General features: G+C 53.7%; 6 protein-coding genes across 6 annotated transcripts; 2 read left to right on the top strand and 4 right to left on the bottom strand.

Annotated features, from left to right (window-relative positions):
- Nucleotides 1-20: 20 nt before the first annotated feature.
- J4E86_003896 (uncharacterized protein) lies at nucleotides 21-1,265 on the bottom strand (the record flags this gene model as incomplete). Its single annotated transcript, XM_051444446.1, has 1 exon — nucleotides 21-1,265. One exon carries the CDS (start codon nucleotides 1,263-1,265, stop codon nucleotides 21-23), a length of 1,245 nt encoding a protein of 414 aa, XP_051304071.1.
- Nucleotides 1,266-3,983: 2,718 nt separating this feature from the next.
- J4E86_003897 (uncharacterized protein) lies at nucleotides 3,984-4,399 on the top strand (the record flags this gene model as incomplete). Its single annotated transcript, XM_051444447.1, has 2 exons — nucleotides 3,984-4,249; nucleotides 4,375-4,399. The coding sequence occupies 2 exons, from the start codon at nucleotides 3,984-3,986 to the stop codon at nucleotides 4,397-4,399; spliced, it is 291 nt and encodes a 96-aa protein (XP_051304072.1).
- A 1,169-nt stretch (nucleotides 4,400-5,568) lies between these two features.
- On the bottom strand, nucleotides 5,569-7,143 carry J4E86_003898 (uncharacterized protein; the record flags this gene model as incomplete). Its single annotated transcript, XM_051444448.1, has 3 exons — nucleotides 5,569-6,272; nucleotides 6,326-6,942; nucleotides 6,995-7,143. The coding sequence occupies 3 exons, from the start codon at nucleotides 7,141-7,143 to the stop codon at nucleotides 5,569-5,571; spliced, it is 1,470 nt and encodes a 489-aa protein (XP_051304073.1).
- Nucleotides 7,144-7,576: 433 nt separating this feature from the next.
- J4E86_003899 (uncharacterized protein) lies at nucleotides 7,577-9,598 on the bottom strand (the record flags this gene model as incomplete). The annotated part of the gene is made up of 4 exons (XM_051444449.1): nucleotides 7,577-7,913; nucleotides 8,072-8,090; nucleotides 8,139-9,152; nucleotides 9,274-9,598. 4 exons carry the CDS (start codon nucleotides 9,596-9,598, stop codon nucleotides 7,577-7,579), a joined length of 1,695 nt encoding a protein of 564 aa, XP_051304074.1.
- Nucleotides 9,599-10,332: 734 nt separating this feature from the next.
- Nucleotides 10,333-15,378, bottom strand: J4E86_003900 (uncharacterized protein; the record flags this gene model as incomplete). Its single annotated transcript, XM_051444450.1, has 3 exons — nucleotides 10,333-10,977; nucleotides 11,034-13,650; nucleotides 13,697-15,378. The coding sequence occupies 3 exons, from the start codon at nucleotides 15,376-15,378 to the stop codon at nucleotides 10,333-10,335; spliced, it is 4,944 nt and encodes a 1,647-aa protein (XP_051304075.1).
- A 2,326-nt stretch (nucleotides 15,379-17,704) lies between these two features.
- On the top strand, nucleotides 17,705-19,005 carry J4E86_003901 (uncharacterized protein; the record flags this gene model as incomplete). The annotated part of the gene is made up of 3 exons (XM_051444451.1): nucleotides 17,705-18,089; nucleotides 18,140-18,696; nucleotides 18,745-19,005. 3 exons carry the CDS (start codon nucleotides 17,705-17,707, stop codon nucleotides 19,003-19,005), a joined length of 1,203 nt encoding a protein of 400 aa, XP_051304076.1.
- Between the last annotated feature and the right edge of the window lie 523 nt (nucleotides 19,006-19,528).

Raw genomic sequence — 19,528 nt, forward strand, 5'->3', positions numbered from 1 at the left:
TTCTCCTGATCTAGACCAGTTTATACGTACATGTACGTAACTTCTGTGACGGTCTCGTAGACGGTGGCTGGTGGGCAAGCAGCAGCAGCAGCGGAGTGCTCTGGTGCCATGGTGGTGACGGGAGCGGGAGCGGGAGCATGCGACTCTTCAACAGGCGCGTGAGAGGGCTCGACAGGCAGGTAGGTAGTCTCGTAGGGCTTCTCAGAGGTCATGAGAGTGCTGGAGGCATGCATGGTAGAGTTGCCGTACGGGACGGTGGTGTTGAGGTGCTTGTGAGGGATGGTGATAGGGTATGCGGTAGCCGCCTCGGAAGTTGCGGTGGAAGTAGCGTTCGCAGTGGTGACAGGGATGTATGAAGAGATCATGGTAGATGGCTTCATCATGGTGGTGGTAACAGCTTCCTTGCTGACAGTCAAGGCCTCGGAGGAGGCTGGTACCACAACTGTGCTTGAGGTCTCGACCGGTGCGGCAGTTGAGGAGACCTCAGGGGTAGGGGTAGGAGTAGCTGAGCTGACAGGCGCGGCCGATGAGGGATTGACCAGGAGAGGTGTCAGCTTGCTCACGATCCAGTTTGATGCCTCCTCGGTGTAGAGCTCGAAGTAGTTCAGATGCTGAGCTACGTCATCTCCACCAGCGCAGACTGGGTCACCGCCGGCACAGTACGACCTCAAGACGGAGGAGTAAGTGTTCAAACGCTCAAGGTTAGAGCCGGTACGGCCCCAAGCTTGCTTGTCTGCTCCGTCGAGGACGTTGTAGACCTGGTTTGCAGTGTGCTTGACATCACCCCAGAGAAGGGCTGCCTTGACTGCCTGACCAGCTTGAGAGTTGGCATCGAGGCCGGTGGTCTTGGTGTCAACGTCGCAGGCATCGGCGCCTCCGCCACTCAGAGTAGCTCCGGCAACCATAGCACCTTGCGAGTAACCGTTGACGACGATTAAAGTATCCGGGCACTGGGCGTTGTACTCGGTGATTTGCCTGACCCCGTTGACGGCACCGTCCTGGATAGTAGGGCAGAACTCCACGCCGAGAGTGGCATCGAAGACGAGATCCATGTAATCGCAAGAGTTTCCTTGAGCCTCGAATTTTGCGCAGACGGTATCTCTGAAATCTGAGGTACGGCCATCGCTGTAAGGTGCGTCATTGCCGCGTGCCATGAAGATAGCGACATCGTTACAGGCTGCGGTGAGCTTAGGAGGAGTGGTGCCTTGGGCACGGGCAGCCAAAGGAAGAGCTGCAAGAACAGCAGTGGCGAGGCCCTGCTTCATGATGGTCGTGGAAGGCATATCTAAGTTCGTGAATAAGGCGTTGCGTGTTCGCTGTGACTCGCAGAATTTGATAGGCGGTTGGTATTAGAGATCGATAGATCTAGTAGCGAAGGTCGTGAGAGTGTGGGGTATTAATTATTAGAGAAGATATTATAGCATGGACTATATCCCTTTGATCTGATGTGTGGAGCGAGTGTCGATGGCCGAGCGAACGGACAAGTATTACACAAAGAGTAGAGCGTGATGGAGAGCGTGAAGAAAAGGTCTCAATCAACAGGAACATGCGACATGATATGCCGAACTGACTGTGGAGCCCCCCGTATCAAGAACCACCATCAGAGGCTCTGTGTAAGACCTTGGGGCGAACGGCCTCGTCGTGCAGGAGCGCATGCTTGCAAGCGCATGCATTTTGGAGGCTTCAATCGAACAGTCTGCGGCCCTAGCAACTTGGACTATTGTGTATCCACAGATCTCGTGTTCATTCCAGGTTAGCAGGACGCCGCTAGCACAGGAGAGGCAATACAGTTCGCTCGCTATGACTCGTGCGGCATAGTCGGCATTACAACCACCGGCATTATCTCGTATCAGGTGTGAGAGATAGGATAAGGCTGCAACCGTTGACACCTCGTGTGCTGCAGATGTTATCCGGAGTGGAGAGTATACAGTCGTTGAAGGTCTCATGTCCAACGCGCCCCTCTCTCGGGATCGTTGTGGCTGAGAGAAAATTTGCATAGCTCAATGTTGAGAAACTATGTCATGTTAGCTTTTGTGGTGGTCAGATCATTGTCCGTAGTGCGCGAAATCACAGGGTTCAATCGACACTACAATGATCTGAGACCCTGGCCTCTGCCAGCTGCGCGCTATCATGCTCCTGAACCAGAAAACCGTTCTTCTGCCAACGTGCTGTTTCTGAACCGCCAAACCGGGCAGCCCCGGTTCTTTGGATCGCTGACAGGTGCGTCTACATCTCTCGGGCCTTCCAACAGAACAGAGGCGTATGTTGTCTATCTGACTGTGCTTGGGCGATGAGACCAAAGGTTAAAGATTAAAGATGACGTTTCTTTTTCCTCGGCGACGGATCGGCTTGAGAACACGAGCTCTGAGGCCACGAGACGTGTTGGTCATGGTTTACTGCGGGTTGCTGTATCGGTGGCGGAGGTGGAGATATGCCATGTGTATTTTGGGACGCTTGCACCTTCGCCGTGGGTCGAGATTCTCCCGAAAGTCGTGGATCGAGGAACTCGCTACTTGCGTTCGGCCTAGCGCCCGCTATTTTCAGCGATCCCACGCCTTGCGATGACGAAATGCGGCAGGGATGGCTGCGATGCGAGGTTCTGCGGAGCAAAAGTGATTTTCATGGCCGATGTGCCGCCCGTGTCGCGGTATCGTGGTTATCAGTGATGGAGGAGACTGGAGGGGCTCACTCGACGTCACGTGCCTGTCGGCCGAGAGGCTTCTTGGTTTCTTGGACATTTGAGGAACCTTGGCTCTAGCGAGACAGCAAAAGCCGGACATAAGCTGGTAGGTCGTCTTCTACCTCGACTGTAACGCCTCTAAAGAAAAATATAAGGAGACCATTTTACTCGCAGCTTTGCAGAGTATACATAGTGTTTTTCCTAGAATTTATTTACCACGTTGTAGTGCAGAACGGTGGTGTTGCTCAAAATCCCTAGGTATTTTCAGGCTTTCGCTGTCCTCAGGTGCAAGAGCTTGGAAGCCCGCAGCTACCACTTGCGCAACGAAATCACTCATCTCAACAATGGCATTGCTGTCAATCAGCTACCCCAGGTCATACACCGGAGTACCGTAGCGCGCCATATAGGGTCGAGTAGAAAGTTCTACCAACCAATCAAGGATGAGACGGTGTAAGCACGATGTTAAAAGCGTGATATAGTGTTCAAACGGTCTTAGGATAGTGTCTGTGCTCTGTTGTAGCCTCCAACACCATCTCGTCCTTAATTACTTAGGCAGTTGGTAGTAATTCCTCCTCTACCCTCGTTTGGGCGGTGAGTAAGGGCGTACAGCCCTCAGAAGTACCTAGGTAGCCTGATGACCTCTTAAACAGTGACTTCATTGTATGGCGCGGCCCTCTACGCGTACATTCCACCATTGCCCATTCCGTCTCGAACCTTATTTTACTGTTCGCCCATTCCGCTCCGAACTTTGTTCTGCTGTTAGCTTGGTCTTACAACAACGTAGGCGTATACCCAAGATCATCCTCGTTGTCGGTGATACCAAGGTCATCTTCACTCCGCATGGAAGTATTGGTCAAAGAAAACCATCAGAACCGAGCTGAGGGGGCCAAAATCGCTACAGCCTGCCTACATGGGTGCACACAGCGACTTGAAACGGGTGATTGGGCACGTCCTGGCTCGCGAACCATCTAAATGAGGTCGAAGATGAGCGTGTATCAACTGAAGAGAGAGAGTCGGTGAAGCATGGACAACCTCAGACCGTCGACCCTAGCCAATACTACCTCACCGGTCGCGAAGACCACGAAAGCAAGGAGGCAGTGTCACACCGAGTAATCAAAGTGAAGCTGAAAGAAAGTTCAGCGGTTGGAATATATAATCCCTTCTTCCGCTGGTAATCTTGTATCATCCACCAACTCGAACAGTTCCTTCAACCGCATCTACCATCTTCAAGACTACCTTCTCACTCCGCAAACTTGCAACCTCATCCAAAATGCGTTTCTCCATCGCCTCCACCACTGCCGTCATGGCCGCCCTCGCTGCCAGTGGAACCGCCTTCGTCATCGATACCTTCGGTGACCGTCACTGCGGCGGCAATGTCCAGCAAACTGTCAACATCTGGGACGACACCTGTGCAGCCTGGCCACAAGGCTTTGGATCCTTCAGGATCACGACCTGGGGAGGAAACCACCAATTCGCATACTTCTTCGCGCCCGACAGCTGCGGCAACCCTTCCGGAGCCATCGGATCGGGCTACGTAGACTCTACGACGTTCGATTACGCCCAGGGAAGGTGCTACAATTTCAACGGGGCTAGTGCCAATGCGATTGCTTCGTACTACAGGGCCTAGAGAGATGTACACGATAGTAAGCTTCCAAAATATAAGCGCTAAAGTAGGGCTGACTAACTCGCGACAGTATGAGAAGTGATGAGAAATGGTAAAAAGATCAGCTCTCTTGTTCTCAAGCAGATGTTCAACTCTCATCCACTCTTTGAACAAGCTTTTGTGTGTGTGTCGAATAGAGTCTATCATGTAATAGCGATGTAATCAATCTCGATCCTATTACCTCTCCAAAACATGCCTTACACTTTGCGTGACATCAGCTCCCAACACATCAGCGTTACATCACATGAACCAGACAAAACACAGTGTACATATCATACCCTATATCCTTCACCACAGTGAAAGGCTCCCTACCCAAACTCGTCGCCCAACAACCCAGAAAACTTACACCTCACTCGCACCCACAGTCGGCACCACAACCGCCGTATTGCAATACTTCTGATCACAGAAAAACCTCGTCGGTCCAGCCAAAAGCACTGGAGAGCCACATGATAACCAGAAGGTGCAGTCTGAGCCGAGTGCATAGCATCGAGCCAAGATGTGAGAGTTTGACAAGGTGGCTGTGTAGTCACAGGAGCGGAGGTCGAAGACTGCGTTGTAGTTGGGTCAGTGGATGCGGGATACTAGATAAGGAAGTTGCAGATCTGCTGAAGGACGAGGCCAAGCTTACACTGTCCATCCGTCGTGTCGATCCAACCAACTAGCGCCGGATCACTTCCGGATGATGTATGCTGGGCCGCGAGCTCCGCGTGTGGGGTAATGAGTGGATTGGGTGGGTGCGTAAACGCTGCGACGAGGAAGTTGATGGCCATTGCCGTGATTGTCTTCATTTTGAATGCGTGCACATGTTGGGCTTGAGCTGGGCATTCGATGTTTATGTAATTGAGGGAGCAGCGGCATGCGAGGGTAACGCGGTGTTGGATACATCGGCACAGATGAAGCCACTCAGTAAGGTCCGCCAAACGGGTGATTAGACACCCAAGAAGCGAGGTGGCGACACCCGAATTACCCGAATTGAGGGTGAGAAGGGGACAAGAACAGCAAGAATGGTGAAATGGTAAGCAGATAAATGTTGGTATCTCGATTGCAGAACATAAAGCAGAAAGACAACAAGACCTGAAATATACATGAAGAAAAGAGGACGAGTCTACAGAGCCATACCCAATCGCGAAGCGTACAATCGCCGAACGGGGAAGACATAAGGAAAGATCGATGTGCTGCCGAATCATCCGAGCGGTGCAGAACAGCATCATCAGGCGCACTCGCCTCAATCCCGTTTCTCCGTCGCAACAGGCACCTCCTGATGACTCTCAGACCCGCTCGCAACCTGCGACACCGCTCGACCCGGAGTCGTAGGGCCATATCCAGTCAGAACCTCCATATCCCCATCTGCATCGCTGAAATACTTATAGTCCAAACCCCTCAGCTCATCATCCTCAGTCGCACGGATATGGCAACCAGGAATCCTGTTGATGATGAAGAGTAAGATGACCGAGACGACAAAAGACCATGCGGCGCATGTAGTCGCAGCAGCCAGCTGGTAACCCATCTGTTTCCAGTTCCGGGCCCACCAGCCGCCTTCGTAGGTGTTGCTTACGCCGTCCATGGCGGGTACGTAGGGTGCGGCGAAGAAACCGGTCATGATGTCGCCGACGTAACCGCCGATGCCGTGGATGGCGAATATGTCGAGGCCTTCGTCGATGCCGAGGAGGTATTTGTAGCGGACTGTGAAGAAGGATGCGCAGGAGGTAAGGGCTCCGATCAGGGCTGCGGTCTGCACAGGCACGAATCCACAGGCTGGTGTGATACCGACGAGACCGGAGATGATTCCTGAACAAAAGCCAATGATGGAGAATCTGCGCGTGAACATGTATTCCAGTAAGACCCAGGCTATTCCGCCACCAGAGGCGGCGAGGTTGGTATTGCAGACGATGTAGATAGAGCGAAGGGATAGGTTGGCCGTCGAGGCGCCTGAAGACTATCAGTACACTGCTACAACATCTCGACATACAGCCTTGACTCACCATTGAATGCAAACCATCCAAACCAGATCAATATCGTGCCAAGTCCAACAAGGAAAGGGCTGTGAGGCTTGAAGTGCGGTATCCTGGGGTGATGCGACTCTTTATGCGGGTCAACGCGTGGCCCCAGCATAACAGCCCAAGCCAGAGCAGAAAACCCAGACGCGATGTGTACAGGACCCGAGCCGGCGAAGTCAAGAACACCAAGCTTGTAAAGCCAACCACTAGGATTCCACTCCGCGTGTGCTAGCACGTAGTATACAAACGTAGTCCAGCAGAGCAGAAAGAGCATCGAAGGAAACAAGCGTCCTCGCTCTAGCATCGCTCCTGCCAAGATCATCGCGGTGCAGGTAACGAAAGTGAACCCAAATGCAGCATAGAGTATATCAGGGATATCGGCGTTTGCAAGCGACGGTGAAGCGAGTGTGTTGTGTAGACCTGCTTTTGACAAATCTCCAAGGAAAGGGTTGGTCGTATGCGACTGGTAGAGAGAGTAGCCGTATACCCAGAATTGGATGCCGACGGCGCAGGCGCAGAAGAGAGATTGGAAGATCATGGTCAGCGCTGCTTTTCGGCGATGCATTCCTGCGTAGAGGAAGCCGATGGCGGGTGTGATTTGCCTGATTGCAATCAGTATGTTTCGTTCCTAACTGCTACAGAAGTGTCACATACCAACATAGCACTGTGCTGACCAGCATCCAACACAGATCGCCCTTGTCATAGAGCGCATTGAGATCAGTTGTCATGACGTCTCCTCCATTGGGATCGACAGCGTAGTCCGGCCATTCTGTGATGGGTGTCGGGGCTGGAATAGCCGCCATATTGACAACACGTTGTACGGTAAAGCACCAAAAGTTGTACACTCGGAGCAATTCACAGTACCGAACCCTCGGGGATCGACCACGTTTATATCTAGCGATCTCTTCCCTACGCACGTCTCGGTTGCACGAGCGCGCCATCTTTTTCCCAGGATAACATGATATGCAACGCGTTGTTTCCAGCCAACCACAAACTCGCTAGCAGAACCACAGCCATGGGAAGGAATTATTCGCCGTGATCGGTATAGTGAGAGACATTGAGAGTTCCTTATCGTTCCACTTCCCCAGGACACTAAGGAGGAGTGGAGATGGCCAAGGAGGCGGAAAGCGGAAGCCAGCCATGTGTATCGCTTGGCGGGAGATAACGGGACGTGGGGTAGGGCGCACGTGGAATCTGTCTGAACTCACCCATCGCAAGTGCCTCGCGACAACATCATCAGAGGCTTTCGGAAACGAGGTCCCAGCACTTGCGCATTCCCGTAGACAAAGTCTCGTTGTCCATGGCTTTGCTGTCTACCCACTTGCGGGTGGGCGGGCCCTTGCATGTAAGCTCGATATCTCCGGCCTTATCGGCGTCGATCCTGTACTGATAGGTATGCATGGTCAGCCTCAAATGGCTAAACACATGGACCAATGGCGGAAAGCTGGCAACAAAACGCGCTTTGCTCATGTCAGCGGCACCGGCATCGAGGTCAGAGATGTATTGCTGCGCCGACGTCTTGCGCTGCTGAGGCGTCTTGTGTGATGCAGTCAGCGTGTTCTGCGGAAATTGCCTGTATCACGGTCAGCGTGCGCCCCAGCACTAGATAAGAAAAGCCGAGCAATGAGCCTATCATGAGACATGATATGATGCCGGACGGCAATGGGCGTTAGCCAGTACCCGAGCAGCCACCCAGCAGTGGCGCCATGATAGCATGCGTTTATTACGTACCACAGTGATGCGAGGAGACCTTCACGCAACCGTCAGCAGTGCTTTAGTATCGTAGTGCAAAGCTTACCTTTGGCGGGCCTCTGCTCTATCAGCCATTTACTGCTGCAGTCATTCGAGCGCAACTCTACCATGCATACCACACAGTCTTCTTCGGCTGCCTTCTTCTTCGCCACTTTCTTCGGGAATAGTGAGCAGTACGTGGATATAGATTTCGACTCTCCAGTAGGCGCCGGCAGCTTCCGCTTTCTGGAATCCTCGACAGGTGGGCTATCAAGATCCTCCTCCTCGTCTTCCGTTTCTACGTTTGACTTGGGCGTTCCAACGGAGAAGTACTGCGAGATAGTGTTTGTTTGTTTCGTGGCGGCTTTTCTCTTCTTGTTCGCTCGTGGCGGCTCATCGTTCGTTGCGTCTTCAGAAACTGCTACCAAATCTTCGGTATCCAACGACGCACAAAGAGAGCATGCATCCTCAATGTCAGGCACTACAACCACCGACTGGCGCTTGTCAGATAACGCCTTTCCTTCGCTATAGGTCCTGCATGTCGACTGAATAGGACACTCGTCACACCTGGGTCGCGGTGTACACAAAGTGGATCCGAGTTCCATAAGCGCTTGATTCCATAGCCCGGGCACCTCACTCGTCCGTGTTTCCGGAAAGTTAGAAGCGTGTTTGATTAGTCGATCGGCCATATCCCAAAGAACGTCTGTGGCCTTCTTGTCCTTAACATCCATGTACAAACCCAGCTGTCGACTGAGCACGCGCGCCACGTTCCCGTCGAGGACGGGCTCTGCTTCACCGAATGCGATACTAGACACCGCACCTGCAGTATATCTTCCAATGCCGGGAAATTCCTGTAACTCCGTAGCACCACTGGGGAGTGCACACGAAGCACCAGCAGATTTGGCAATCATAGCCTTCGCACCTTCATGAAGACGCGTTGCGCGTGAGTAGTAACCCAGACCCTTCCATACGGAAAGAACATCATCATGGTTCGCTTCGGCAAGATCTTGAACCGTGGGCCACTTTTCGACCCAATTGTTGAAGTACGGTATTACTGTCGACACGCGAGTCTGTTGGAGCACTATACGGTTGTCAGCCAACGTTTCCTCAAACCTCCAGAGACGCGATCGCGAACAGAGCACGTGACACCGCGTTCACGCGTCCAATCGCAAAAACTCTACCACAAGGAAACATATACTCACTAACTTCCGAAACCCAAACCTCATACGCCCTCTTCGACAAAACGCGTCCCAGCTCCTCCTTGTCTTCATACTCTTCGGGGTCGATCCATTTCTTCCTCCACGGCATACTACGCGTCTCCGCAACGCCGTGGAACCAACTCAACAACGCGTCGCAATCTGATCGACTGTCCAAAAGAAGCGGGTAATGGTAAGACGCATCATGTGCGCGTGCAGGTGGTAGTGCTGGTGCCAATGGTGATGTAGGAGGTGCAATGACGGATTTGGTGGGTTTCGCGGGTTTGCTACTGGGTTTGGCGGCTGTGGTAGCCTTCTTGCGCGGAGCCATGGCGCGTTGAATGTGTGTGCGGATAATGTTTAGAGGTTTGATGGTCCAATGGTAGATTGATATTGCTGGTAAGAATGCTTCGTGATGCAGGTTAGGTGTAGGGGGGGGATTTGTGGAGACGCGATCGCGCTAAGCTTTGCTAGTGCTACGATCGAGCTTACTGCTTCATCTCCTGAGCGCAACATCACGAATACCCATGAGTTGTTAGCCTGCACTCAGAATCGTTTGCGTGGAACTTCGTTAATTAGATGGCACTATCTTTGTACATGTGTGTAATGGAGTTCATTGTACTTCTGTTGGTGCTAATTCTGTTGTTGGACGAAAGAAACATCCGTGAGGTGCTTGGTGAGATGTCAGTTCAGACACGTTCAGATCCAGTGCGAATGAAGAAGACGGAGACAACTGGTGGATAGTATTCGGCTCCGTTACGGTGCCATGCAAGTCATCCAACGCCCAAGAAAATGCTGTTCCAGAAAGCGACAGAAGCTATCTACTTCGCGCGCATATGATGAAGGTTGCCACATAAGCTAGTTAAACATCCATAAATATCCAATCCAAATCAATATGGGGTATAGGAACAAAGAAGAAGAACAACAACAACGAACGTACGTGCTCGCTAAATCCAAGGGTCCCTTGGCGTATGCCGACTGAGTCTAACCCAGATATGTGTAATGCTCGCCGCAAATAAAAAAAAAGCTATGCCGGCGGTCTAAATGAATGATAAAAGTCGATTGCTAAGTGCGCGGAGATGGTTCGTGTTTCAACCAAATGTCGCCACCTTCTCCCTTCTCCCATTTCTTCCATGCTATCTCATAAGCATCTTCCAAGTCTCTGACCCAGCGTCTGGTGTCGAAAAGCGGGCTTGACCATCGTGATTCGTAAAGCATGCGGCGAAGCTCGCTCAAGCGGCCTTGCGCTCGGTAGCCGTTGTACGTGCAGTTGCGTGCGAGACGTACGGCCATGGCTTCGTAGTCATCGTCGTTGCTCGCAATAAGCTCTTTCGCAGCTTGAGCACCTGCTGGTGTCTTGGGTAACGCGCCCTTGAGGATTGAAGCTGCCATGCGAGAGCACATCTTGTACTTGTAGCGAGGTAACGTCAGTAGTGGTGTTCCAGACCAGAGGACGTCGGCGGCGGTTGTGTGTGCATTGCACTCCGGTGTATCGAGGAACAGATCGCAGACACGAGCCCTAGAGATGTGCTGATGCTTCTGTGCAACATCGGTGAACATAATGCGGCTTGCTACATCTGCACCTGCCCAGGCAAGAGCTGTCTGCTTGAGGTTGGTCTCACCAAGATCGGGGAAACGCAAGAGCCAGAGAACGGCATTGGGAACCTTTTCAAGAATGCGTAACCAGGTACGGAACGTCGTGGGCTCGATCTGATGATAGCGTTAGTATGCGATCAGAAACATGGAAGAGGCGCAAGTGAACTTACTTTGTACAGCTGGTTGAAGTTTGCAAGGATGATCGCATTATCCGAGAGGTTGGGAAAGATCTCTTTACGCATGGCCCACCTCCGCTGTTGCTCTTCTTCCCAATTGGGCTGTCGTCCTTGCGAATCTGGAGCACTTTGCCGGTGGTCACAACAGAAGAAGGTGTCCCGGCAGAAGACAATGTTCTCTCCGTAGATCCATTCTTCGTCTGAACCACCGCTGTTGTCGTCTACAAGAGCGTCTTCCAGGTCAATGTTACGGCGCCATTGTCGGAGTGTATCTGGAGGAACAGCGGTATCATCGGCAAGAAGATAGTCGCACCACTCGGCGCCGAGAGTACCCGCGAAACCCATGAACGCCATCTGGATAGGGGCGGGACGGGCAGCGAAGACTTCATTCCGCGCACCTCTTGTGTAGCCGTTCAAGTTGACAAGAACATGGATGCCATCTTGAGTTATCTGGTGAACAAGTCGTTCCGCTGACCAGCTGCTGGCATCGTAGAAGACAGGCGATTCCCTCTCAATCTGCTTACGATGCTCTGATCCATCACTCGCTGTGGTGGCATAACAGTATGCCTTCACTCTACCTGGATTGTGGAAACCGAATACCGACTGCATCAAGTGGGCCAACGGGTGGTTGTTGAAATCCGATGATACGTAGCCGACCCTCAAGTATGGTTTCGGTGGCGCAGGAGGCTGGTAGACGGTCGCAGGTAACCAAGGGACTCTCAACGTCGAGGTCGAAATGCGGAGGCCATTACGTTGCGAGATAAGACGTATCTGTTTAGCCGACATGGGGCAGGTGAATGTGTGGAACGGTAGGACAGTAGGCGCCGCAGGTACCGTCAAAGCTGCTGGCAATTGAGGTCTCTTGTAGGAGGCCGGTGGTCGCTGTGTTCCAGTGACGTAGCGATCCTGGTACCATTGCCAAGTCATCCATCGTATAGCACGCTCAACGAGTCGTACGATGCGAGCACCCTCCCACTTTTGACCCTTCCATTGCTGCAACACTGACACCATGCTATTTTCCTTCTCTTTCACATTTTGCGCGCTCCCCGTGAGAGCTAGGGGACGGATGACATCTTGTATGAACTGTCCATTCATCATGCCTCGACCCCAGTCCTCACCATCGGCAAGCTGTTTCTCGACCAATTTCACGACTTTGTGGATCCAACCTGAGCTCGACGCACCGGGTATCTTGGCGTCTAGAAGCATGCCACTGTCGTTGACATGCCAGCGGTCTCTTGATCCGCCGTGTTCGGCAATACCACCTCTGCCAGCCCAGTTGCAAACAGAGTTAAGGGCATTAGCAAGCCCGCAGACAGCTTCGGCAAAGTCTGGACTGGACTTTACTGCTTTTCTGTAGAAGTAAATGGCATCGGCTATCCGGCCTTTGTCTTTGACGGCGTTGGCGAGGTTGGCGAGAGCAATGTCGAAGTTCGGATCACACTTGACTGCCTGTGTATACATGTTTATAGCAGAATCTAGTTGGCCGATATCTTTCAAGAGGCTTCCAAGGTTTGTATAGAGATGCGCATGGGATGAATCGAGCTGGAGTCCGTAGTGGTAGTACGCAAGCGCAAGAGCTACTCCACTACCGGGCATCAGCCCAGGGATGTGGGGTCCGGCAAAAGCATGCGACATTGGATTGGCTTTCGAAGGGGCAGATTGCTGTACGCTAGCGAGAAGAATGCCCACGTTGTTTGCAGTCGATGGGCTAGGCTGCAGGGAAAGCGACAGGTAGTATAGAGCCAAAATCTCTCGTACACCATAGTTACTTTGGTAAACGGTATTCTTGGGTGAGTTGGTTGCCATACCGTCCTGGAAAATCTTTGCTAACGAAAGCAGAGAGTTACTTGTAGTCGAGATAGCCGCCTTCCTAGAGAGACCTTCGCTAGGAACGTATTTCAGGCCCGGAAGTTGGCCGTGCGGCGCGAAGCAGAGCAAAGCCGTTCTGGTCGCTGCGTCCGGCGGTAGCAGTATAGGATCAGACGATGGGGGCATACGTCGACCTCCTGGAGAGCGTTCCGCTACATTGTATCCAACGACGCCAAGAATGCGCCTGATGAGGCCATCGATGCCATTGGGATGAGGTCCAGATGCGATGAGGACCGCGTTCTCGAAAGCCCTGGCGGCACCGGCATTGTCGCCGAGTGCGTACAACATGTTGCCCTTGGCATGCACCAGAGCTAGAACGCGACCGTTGTCGCAACCAGCAATGGCATAGCCGCTTGAACCAAAGCCTGGCTGGTCCGAGCCAGGGAGCTCGTCTAGATCCTTGAAGACGGCTTCGTCCTCCCCCTCGAACTCAAACACGGGCCGATCAGATGCTTCCGATAGACTTGACTCGCTTATTTCAGAGGCAGAACGTTCGCTTTCAACTTCGAGGCTCCGAAGAGCGTCGGCCCTCTTGGCAAATCTCAAATGGCGTTCAACTTCTTCGATGACCTGAACAGCTTCACGACCTTTGTGGTCACTGCAGAGTAGGCCAATCAGGTGCTCGACAGCTTCGAAGTAACTGGGTCGAAGTTTCACTGCGCGTCTCCAGTAGTTTTCGGCTTCACGCTTCTGCTGAAGAGCAAGCATTGTAGCTGCAAGGTTCGAGATAGCTTCAACATGACTGGTGTGCGTTAGTATGAATCGGGGATAGAAAGTGGGGTGCTCACTCTTTGTCCAAGGTAAGGATGTGTTTGTACCAGTCCTGAGCCTTTTGATAGTCACCTAGTGCATACGCGAGACAACCCCCTAAAAGTATGCCATCTATCCAGCTCCATTTACTCTCTTCACAATGCTTCGTGATCGCTTCGAGCGCTGAGGCAGCGGTCATACTCGGAGGCAGGCCCTGGCGGAGATTCTGGTGGGCGCCTGCGACTGAGCCAGAGGTCCGCCGCAAGGTACGTGGTGGATCCATGCCTGGCATTGGGGGCAGCATAGAGTGTTGCGGTGGTACCCCTTGCCATGATTGGCCATTTGCATCCGAGCTGCCTACGGACCACGCGGACAGGGAGCGCGAGTGTGGCATTGCGGGTCTCCTAGATCCGAAATCTGCCCTCGAGTGGGAGGCATACTGAGTAGGAATAGGATATGAGACACGTCGCTCCAGAGATGGAACGCTGTTGGTGGAGGAACTCGACAGACTGAGTCCAGGCTGCCGTGGCGGCTTAGGATAGATGTGCGGTCTATGGTGTGTACGTCCATGAGCGTTTTGCGAATTGGCTTTACGTGTTGATTGAAGGTACTTGAGTAGGTCCACATATACTGCGTGAGCCCAAGCAAACACCTTTTCCCGACTTTGCCCGTTGGGTGACTCTGGCCCGTACTCGTCGGTCGGCATGATGGGGGTATACTCCGCGACTGGCGTCGTCTGGCCAGAGTGTAGGTAATCTTGAGGACGCTGTGTGAGAGGGGGAGGTAGCGATTGATTCTGATAGTCTAACGCGACATGGTTTTGAGGCTGTGCATAGGGGGATAAGTCTATTGACGGCCTCGCTGGATGATTGTAGGCGCCTTGGGTATAATCCAGGTGGACAGGATTTTGCGGATAATGAGCATAGTTGGGCACGACATTGTAAGGGTGACTGATAAAGGCATTACTATGCGGGTGACTCCAATTGTGACTCGGATGATGTAGGAAACGAGGATCCCGCATGGCAGCAGGCCGATATGGGATGTAAGTGCCGTCGTGCCAATAGGGTCCAAATGGTCCTTGGTCGTTGGAAACAGTCGGATTCAACGGCGCCTGGAAGGGCGGGCCCATGGGCCCGCAGAAGGGATGGCCGTACATTTGATATGGAAGAAGAGGTTGTAACGTGGGTATTTGATTCAGCATAGAATCAATCTGGGGTAGGTGCTGGCCAGTAAGACCCGACCCGGTCTCGAAGTAGCGACTGGGACTCCATTCTGGCGTATTCTGTTGACCGTGTCCGAAGCCGCTGTTGACACCTGGCGAGCGAAGAGGCAGATCCTGCTTGACACCGTAAGGTGGTTTTGATTCAGCTGTCACGGGAAGGAGGATGTGTTTGGTTGCATGCGGCTCCCCGTTCTTCTCGACGGATGTGCCGTCATACGCAGCTGCCAGAATTCCGTTGGGCGTCTTGCGGCGAAGCATGTGTTCTGCGGGTTTGGGTGTCCGGCCAGACTCGGAGGGCTGGGAGCCGTACGAGTTGTGTCTGGAGAGCGGGTGGGCGTACTGCTGCGGCCGCGCTTGCTGGGCGAGACTGTGTCCCTCGAAGTTGGCGGCATTGCGGAGGAACGGGGCGTGGGCGGGGGCAGGAGCGATGTTGTTGTAGGCCACGGAGGAGGGAAGCTGCGACGGCGGCTGCGGGGGGTACTGCCGAACCATAGTCATGGTGAGATATCAGACAAGTCGTGGAAGTGGTGTTCAGAGGGTCGACACAGCCTCACCAGGAGCGACTGGTGCCGATGCCTTCGCGAAATCGTCGCCTGTCTGCTACGACTGACATGTCTTTTGGGGCGTGGCTCGGATTCCTCAGCACCGGGCGTCCCCGTACTGGCACGTCACCAGCAGAGACCCCGGCAGTAGCGGGAGAACAGGTGGTCGCAGATGCTGTCGGCAGCAGGTAGGCGTCTATTTACGGCGCCGGTAATGACGGGTGTGTCGCGGGGTTGGATGGGAGCGGAGTGTGGCGGTGGCCCCAGGCGTCAGCGCGCGATGGATGAGGATATGCGGCGAGGAGCGGTGGCCGATGGTGTAGGTAGGTAAGGGCGGGTCCCTAGACGTGTCTGTCTGGAATGTACCCACTCGCATGCACCAGAGCCGCCGGTCTGGCTGCGCACTCGCGGGCGGATAGTTTGCGCGTTCGTGGGACGCGGTCGGGCGTCGTGTCGCGGAACGGGAGTCGTCTGCGCGGAGGGCGCACAGCAGCGGGCTTGGGGCACAGGATAAGCGTGGTACGGGCGGCGACCTGGGGCGCAGCAGCGGTCCGTCACGTCGTCTCTGCCTGGCTGCGTGTCTGCAGCTGTCCAGCGCCCGAGTCGGAGGGCGAGAATGTCAGCGCTCAGCAGTGCGGCGATGCCTGCTTTTTCTCACTGTCGGCGGATAGGCGGGCGCGAGAGATGACGAGGTGTGGTGCGGCGGAGACCAAGCAGCGGCAGGCCTATCCACTTCCGTATGCACTCAGTCGTTCGAGTGGTGGCTTGGAGCGATCCCTGCTGCAACACGACAGGCCGTCTGGGGGTTTCTGGTGATGATCGATGATCGATGATCGCGCTCTACGCAAGACGTGTCAGGCGCCGGATGTCAATACACGTGAAGACCGAAAGACTGAAGGCCGCTCGCTGCTACACCGACTCGATGAAAAGAAAAGTCGGTCCTGATGCTCTCCGCATCGCGCGTCGCCAACTCCACCTGGGCGGGCTGCAGAGCCATCAAGCCGCCAGAGACGGCGGCTTACCAGGGCCCTAGTCCCATCCAACGTTCACGGCGATCTCCAGCGCCAATCAGCCTTCTAATCCACCAGCGCGTCCATCAATGCAGGTGCCGCAATATCCACTGGGCCACCACCATGCATCCAGCGTCCAACAGCCCGCCGTGCCCGTTCTTTGTCACCTAGTCAGGCCGGCCCTTTTGCTCGAGCTCTGATGATGTAGCCTGGGGCGCCCGAAACGCCCTTTGTATTTAGGCGAGACTACCGCCGCATATACGGCTGCAGCTGCTTGTCTGACTGAGACGACTGCATATCTGTCTTCACATGTCGAACCACCATTATAGTAACTCATCACTGATGCCATGTTTCATGTGCCAGGCGCATGTCGATCCGCATAGCGTACCAAGAATGCGGCACCGGACCGAGCGGAAGCTGTGTATTCGACAGCACATGATCATGAGCAGGAACTCAATGTGTATGTATGTTGACCTCGAAAAAGGACCACTGGAGCCAGACCAAAAGGCAAGACAACGCGGTGAGTAATGGGTCGTTTCCTCTTCTTCACACCAAAATAGGCCTATACAGTAAGGGAAGTAAGGGCCAGAGTGTTGGTGAAGTGAACATCACGAGCATAATGTCGCCGCCAGAATCATGCCAGCATACATGGTTCGGAGCATATCCAGGCAGCGACGTAGTGAGCTGGCTTGATTCTGATATCCAAGTTTGCTTGTCGGGACTGTACGTGGAAGCACTGCATGCGCCCAGGCGACACGAAGCGGCGCTGTTCCAGGCGAGCATCAACGCCCTGCCGCAATGGCCAGACGTGCGCCTCATAGCCAAAGGCGTAGAGTAGATGCAGGTACTCAGGAAAGAGCTGTGGTTAGTATGAGATGTAGTTCGATGGGTCCCTGACTGTATACTGTGCGCCCAGCCACTGCGCATTGGCAGGTTTGCATGCGGATGCAATCGCGATAATGGCTGAGAGTAACAGACAGTAGAATGCAGACCAGTGTGTGCAGTCGTGAATGCGACGAGAAAGAACTGTGGTAGAAAGTGGTGTTTGCGGTGTTGTAAAGCACAGTTCCAGCTCGCAGAGATTTTATTCTATCGGAGGTGGCTTAGTCATGCCGCGCTCGGCCCTACCATTCGCAATGTGGCATCATTACGAATGTTCCACGGTGGTCAGACACTGAGCCTATACTCCTCCGGACGCCCTCCACAACAAAGGATTCCCGCACAGGCACCGCTGCACTCACCTCACCGAACGTCACGAGTTTCCCTTTCACTATGGAAGAGCAAGGTCCCCCACCGCAGCAGGGTCCCCCTCAAGGCGGGCCACCACCAGGCTCGTTTTCCATTCCCATTCCCCTCGGACCCAATGGCGAAAAGCCTACGCCAGAGCAAATACAACAGATCAAAATGCAACTAGAGGCCGAGGCAGCGAAACACGGTATTACGGTTCAAGAATACGTCGGAAGATTGCGCCAGCAAGCCATGGCCCAGCAACAGGCGCAAATGCAGGCGCAACAGCGTGCTCAGCAGCAGCAGCAACAGCCCATACAGCCCGGTCCTCCCAAGCCAGAAGCCATTGCCGTCGCCAACTGGCTGAAGTCGCAGGACTTGAAGCCTAGGACAGTCGTACATGATGAAAAGAGGAAGGACATGTTCAAAGGTGGGCATTACATTCACTTCAATTATAAACGTCATACTCACACCCAACAGTCAAGCGAGCAATCCGTGCCCTCCAGTCCCCCGCATATCAAAAAGCCCGAGCAAAGAACCCTCTCCTCCCCGAAGTCATCGACCGTGCCTCCGCCGAGAACTGCTTCAAGCTGCTACCCCTCTCTCTCCTCGCGCTGCGAGTCACAAAGGTCGACGACCATGCGCACGATGGCCACAACCACGCCAAGCCCAAGCGCGTCAAGGGTCTGTGGACAGTCAAGATCGAGCAGCACCAAGACGCGAACGACGACAACTACTACATCTGGCTGTACGAGGGGTCGCAATGGAAGCAGAAGCTGTACGCTGTTGGCGCACTGCTTCTCGTCATTACGATAGTGCTCTTCCCTCTATGGCCGCTTTTCTTGCGACAGGGCGTGTGGTACTTGAGTATGGGCATGCTTGGTCTGATCGGATTGTTCTTCGCCATGGCGATTGTTCGGCTCATTATATTCATCATCACCGTCTTCACGATACCGCCTGGCTTCTGGCTCTACCCTAATCTATTTGAGGATGTTGGTTTCTTCGACTCGTTCCGGCCTGTCTACGCATGGCAAGAGGTATGTTTCCTTTGCTGAAGCTTGTAGACTCAAAGCTAATATCTTCAGACCCCGGAAGACATCAAGGCGAAGAAGGCTGCAAAGAAGGAGAAGAAGGCTGCCAAACTCGCCGCAAAGGCCGCCGGTGGGAAGCCCAAGAAAGGCGCCATCGATGCTGCCCCCGCTCAGGCTGTACCAGCGCCCGCTGCTACCCCCGCCTCTGAGCCTGTCAACTCCGCACCACAGCCTACCGGTTCAGAAGCCGCTCCAGAAGGTGCCGTCACACAACGGGCGCCGCGCGCAACGGTGGAGGAGGTAGAGGAGGAGTAGAAATCCTTCTTAGAAGAGGATTGCACGTACTCTGATGAAGAGGATTACACGTACTCCGAAGAAGAGGTAGAGGACGCGTACTCATCGGACTGACAGCGGTTTGACACTTTGCATGGGTTAGCTGGACGGAGCAATAGGCGTTTATGAGAACGGTTCACATCCATCCACATCTATGCACGCAGCAGAGACTTGGAAACGGATTATAGGGCATGGGGTGTCTGGAGGATACCAGGGTGTTTGTTCCTGTACATGTTTAGTGTAGCGATTCTTTCTTGCTACATACTCCAATTCGATCACTCGACATATTTTCAACTTGTGTATCTGATACCCACGGGACGTATACCGGGTAACACCATGCTGAATACCTACTCCGCCACCTTTTCAACCTGTTACACTTTATTGCCCCGACAACTTTCTGACAACTGTCCACCAACTAAACAGAAAACTCTGCTTGAGCACTGTCCCGTCACCAACAAGCCCTCCACCAAGCACCGTCTCCCAACCACCAACAAAGCCACGTACA

Source organism: Alternaria arbusti (assembly GCF_024043155.1).
Source record: "Alternaria arbusti strain BMP 1465 chromosome Unknown scaffold_4, whole genome shotgun sequence".
NCBI classification, from domain to species: domain Eukaryota; kingdom Fungi; phylum Ascomycota; class Dothideomycetes; order Pleosporales; family Pleosporaceae; genus Alternaria; species Alternaria arbusti.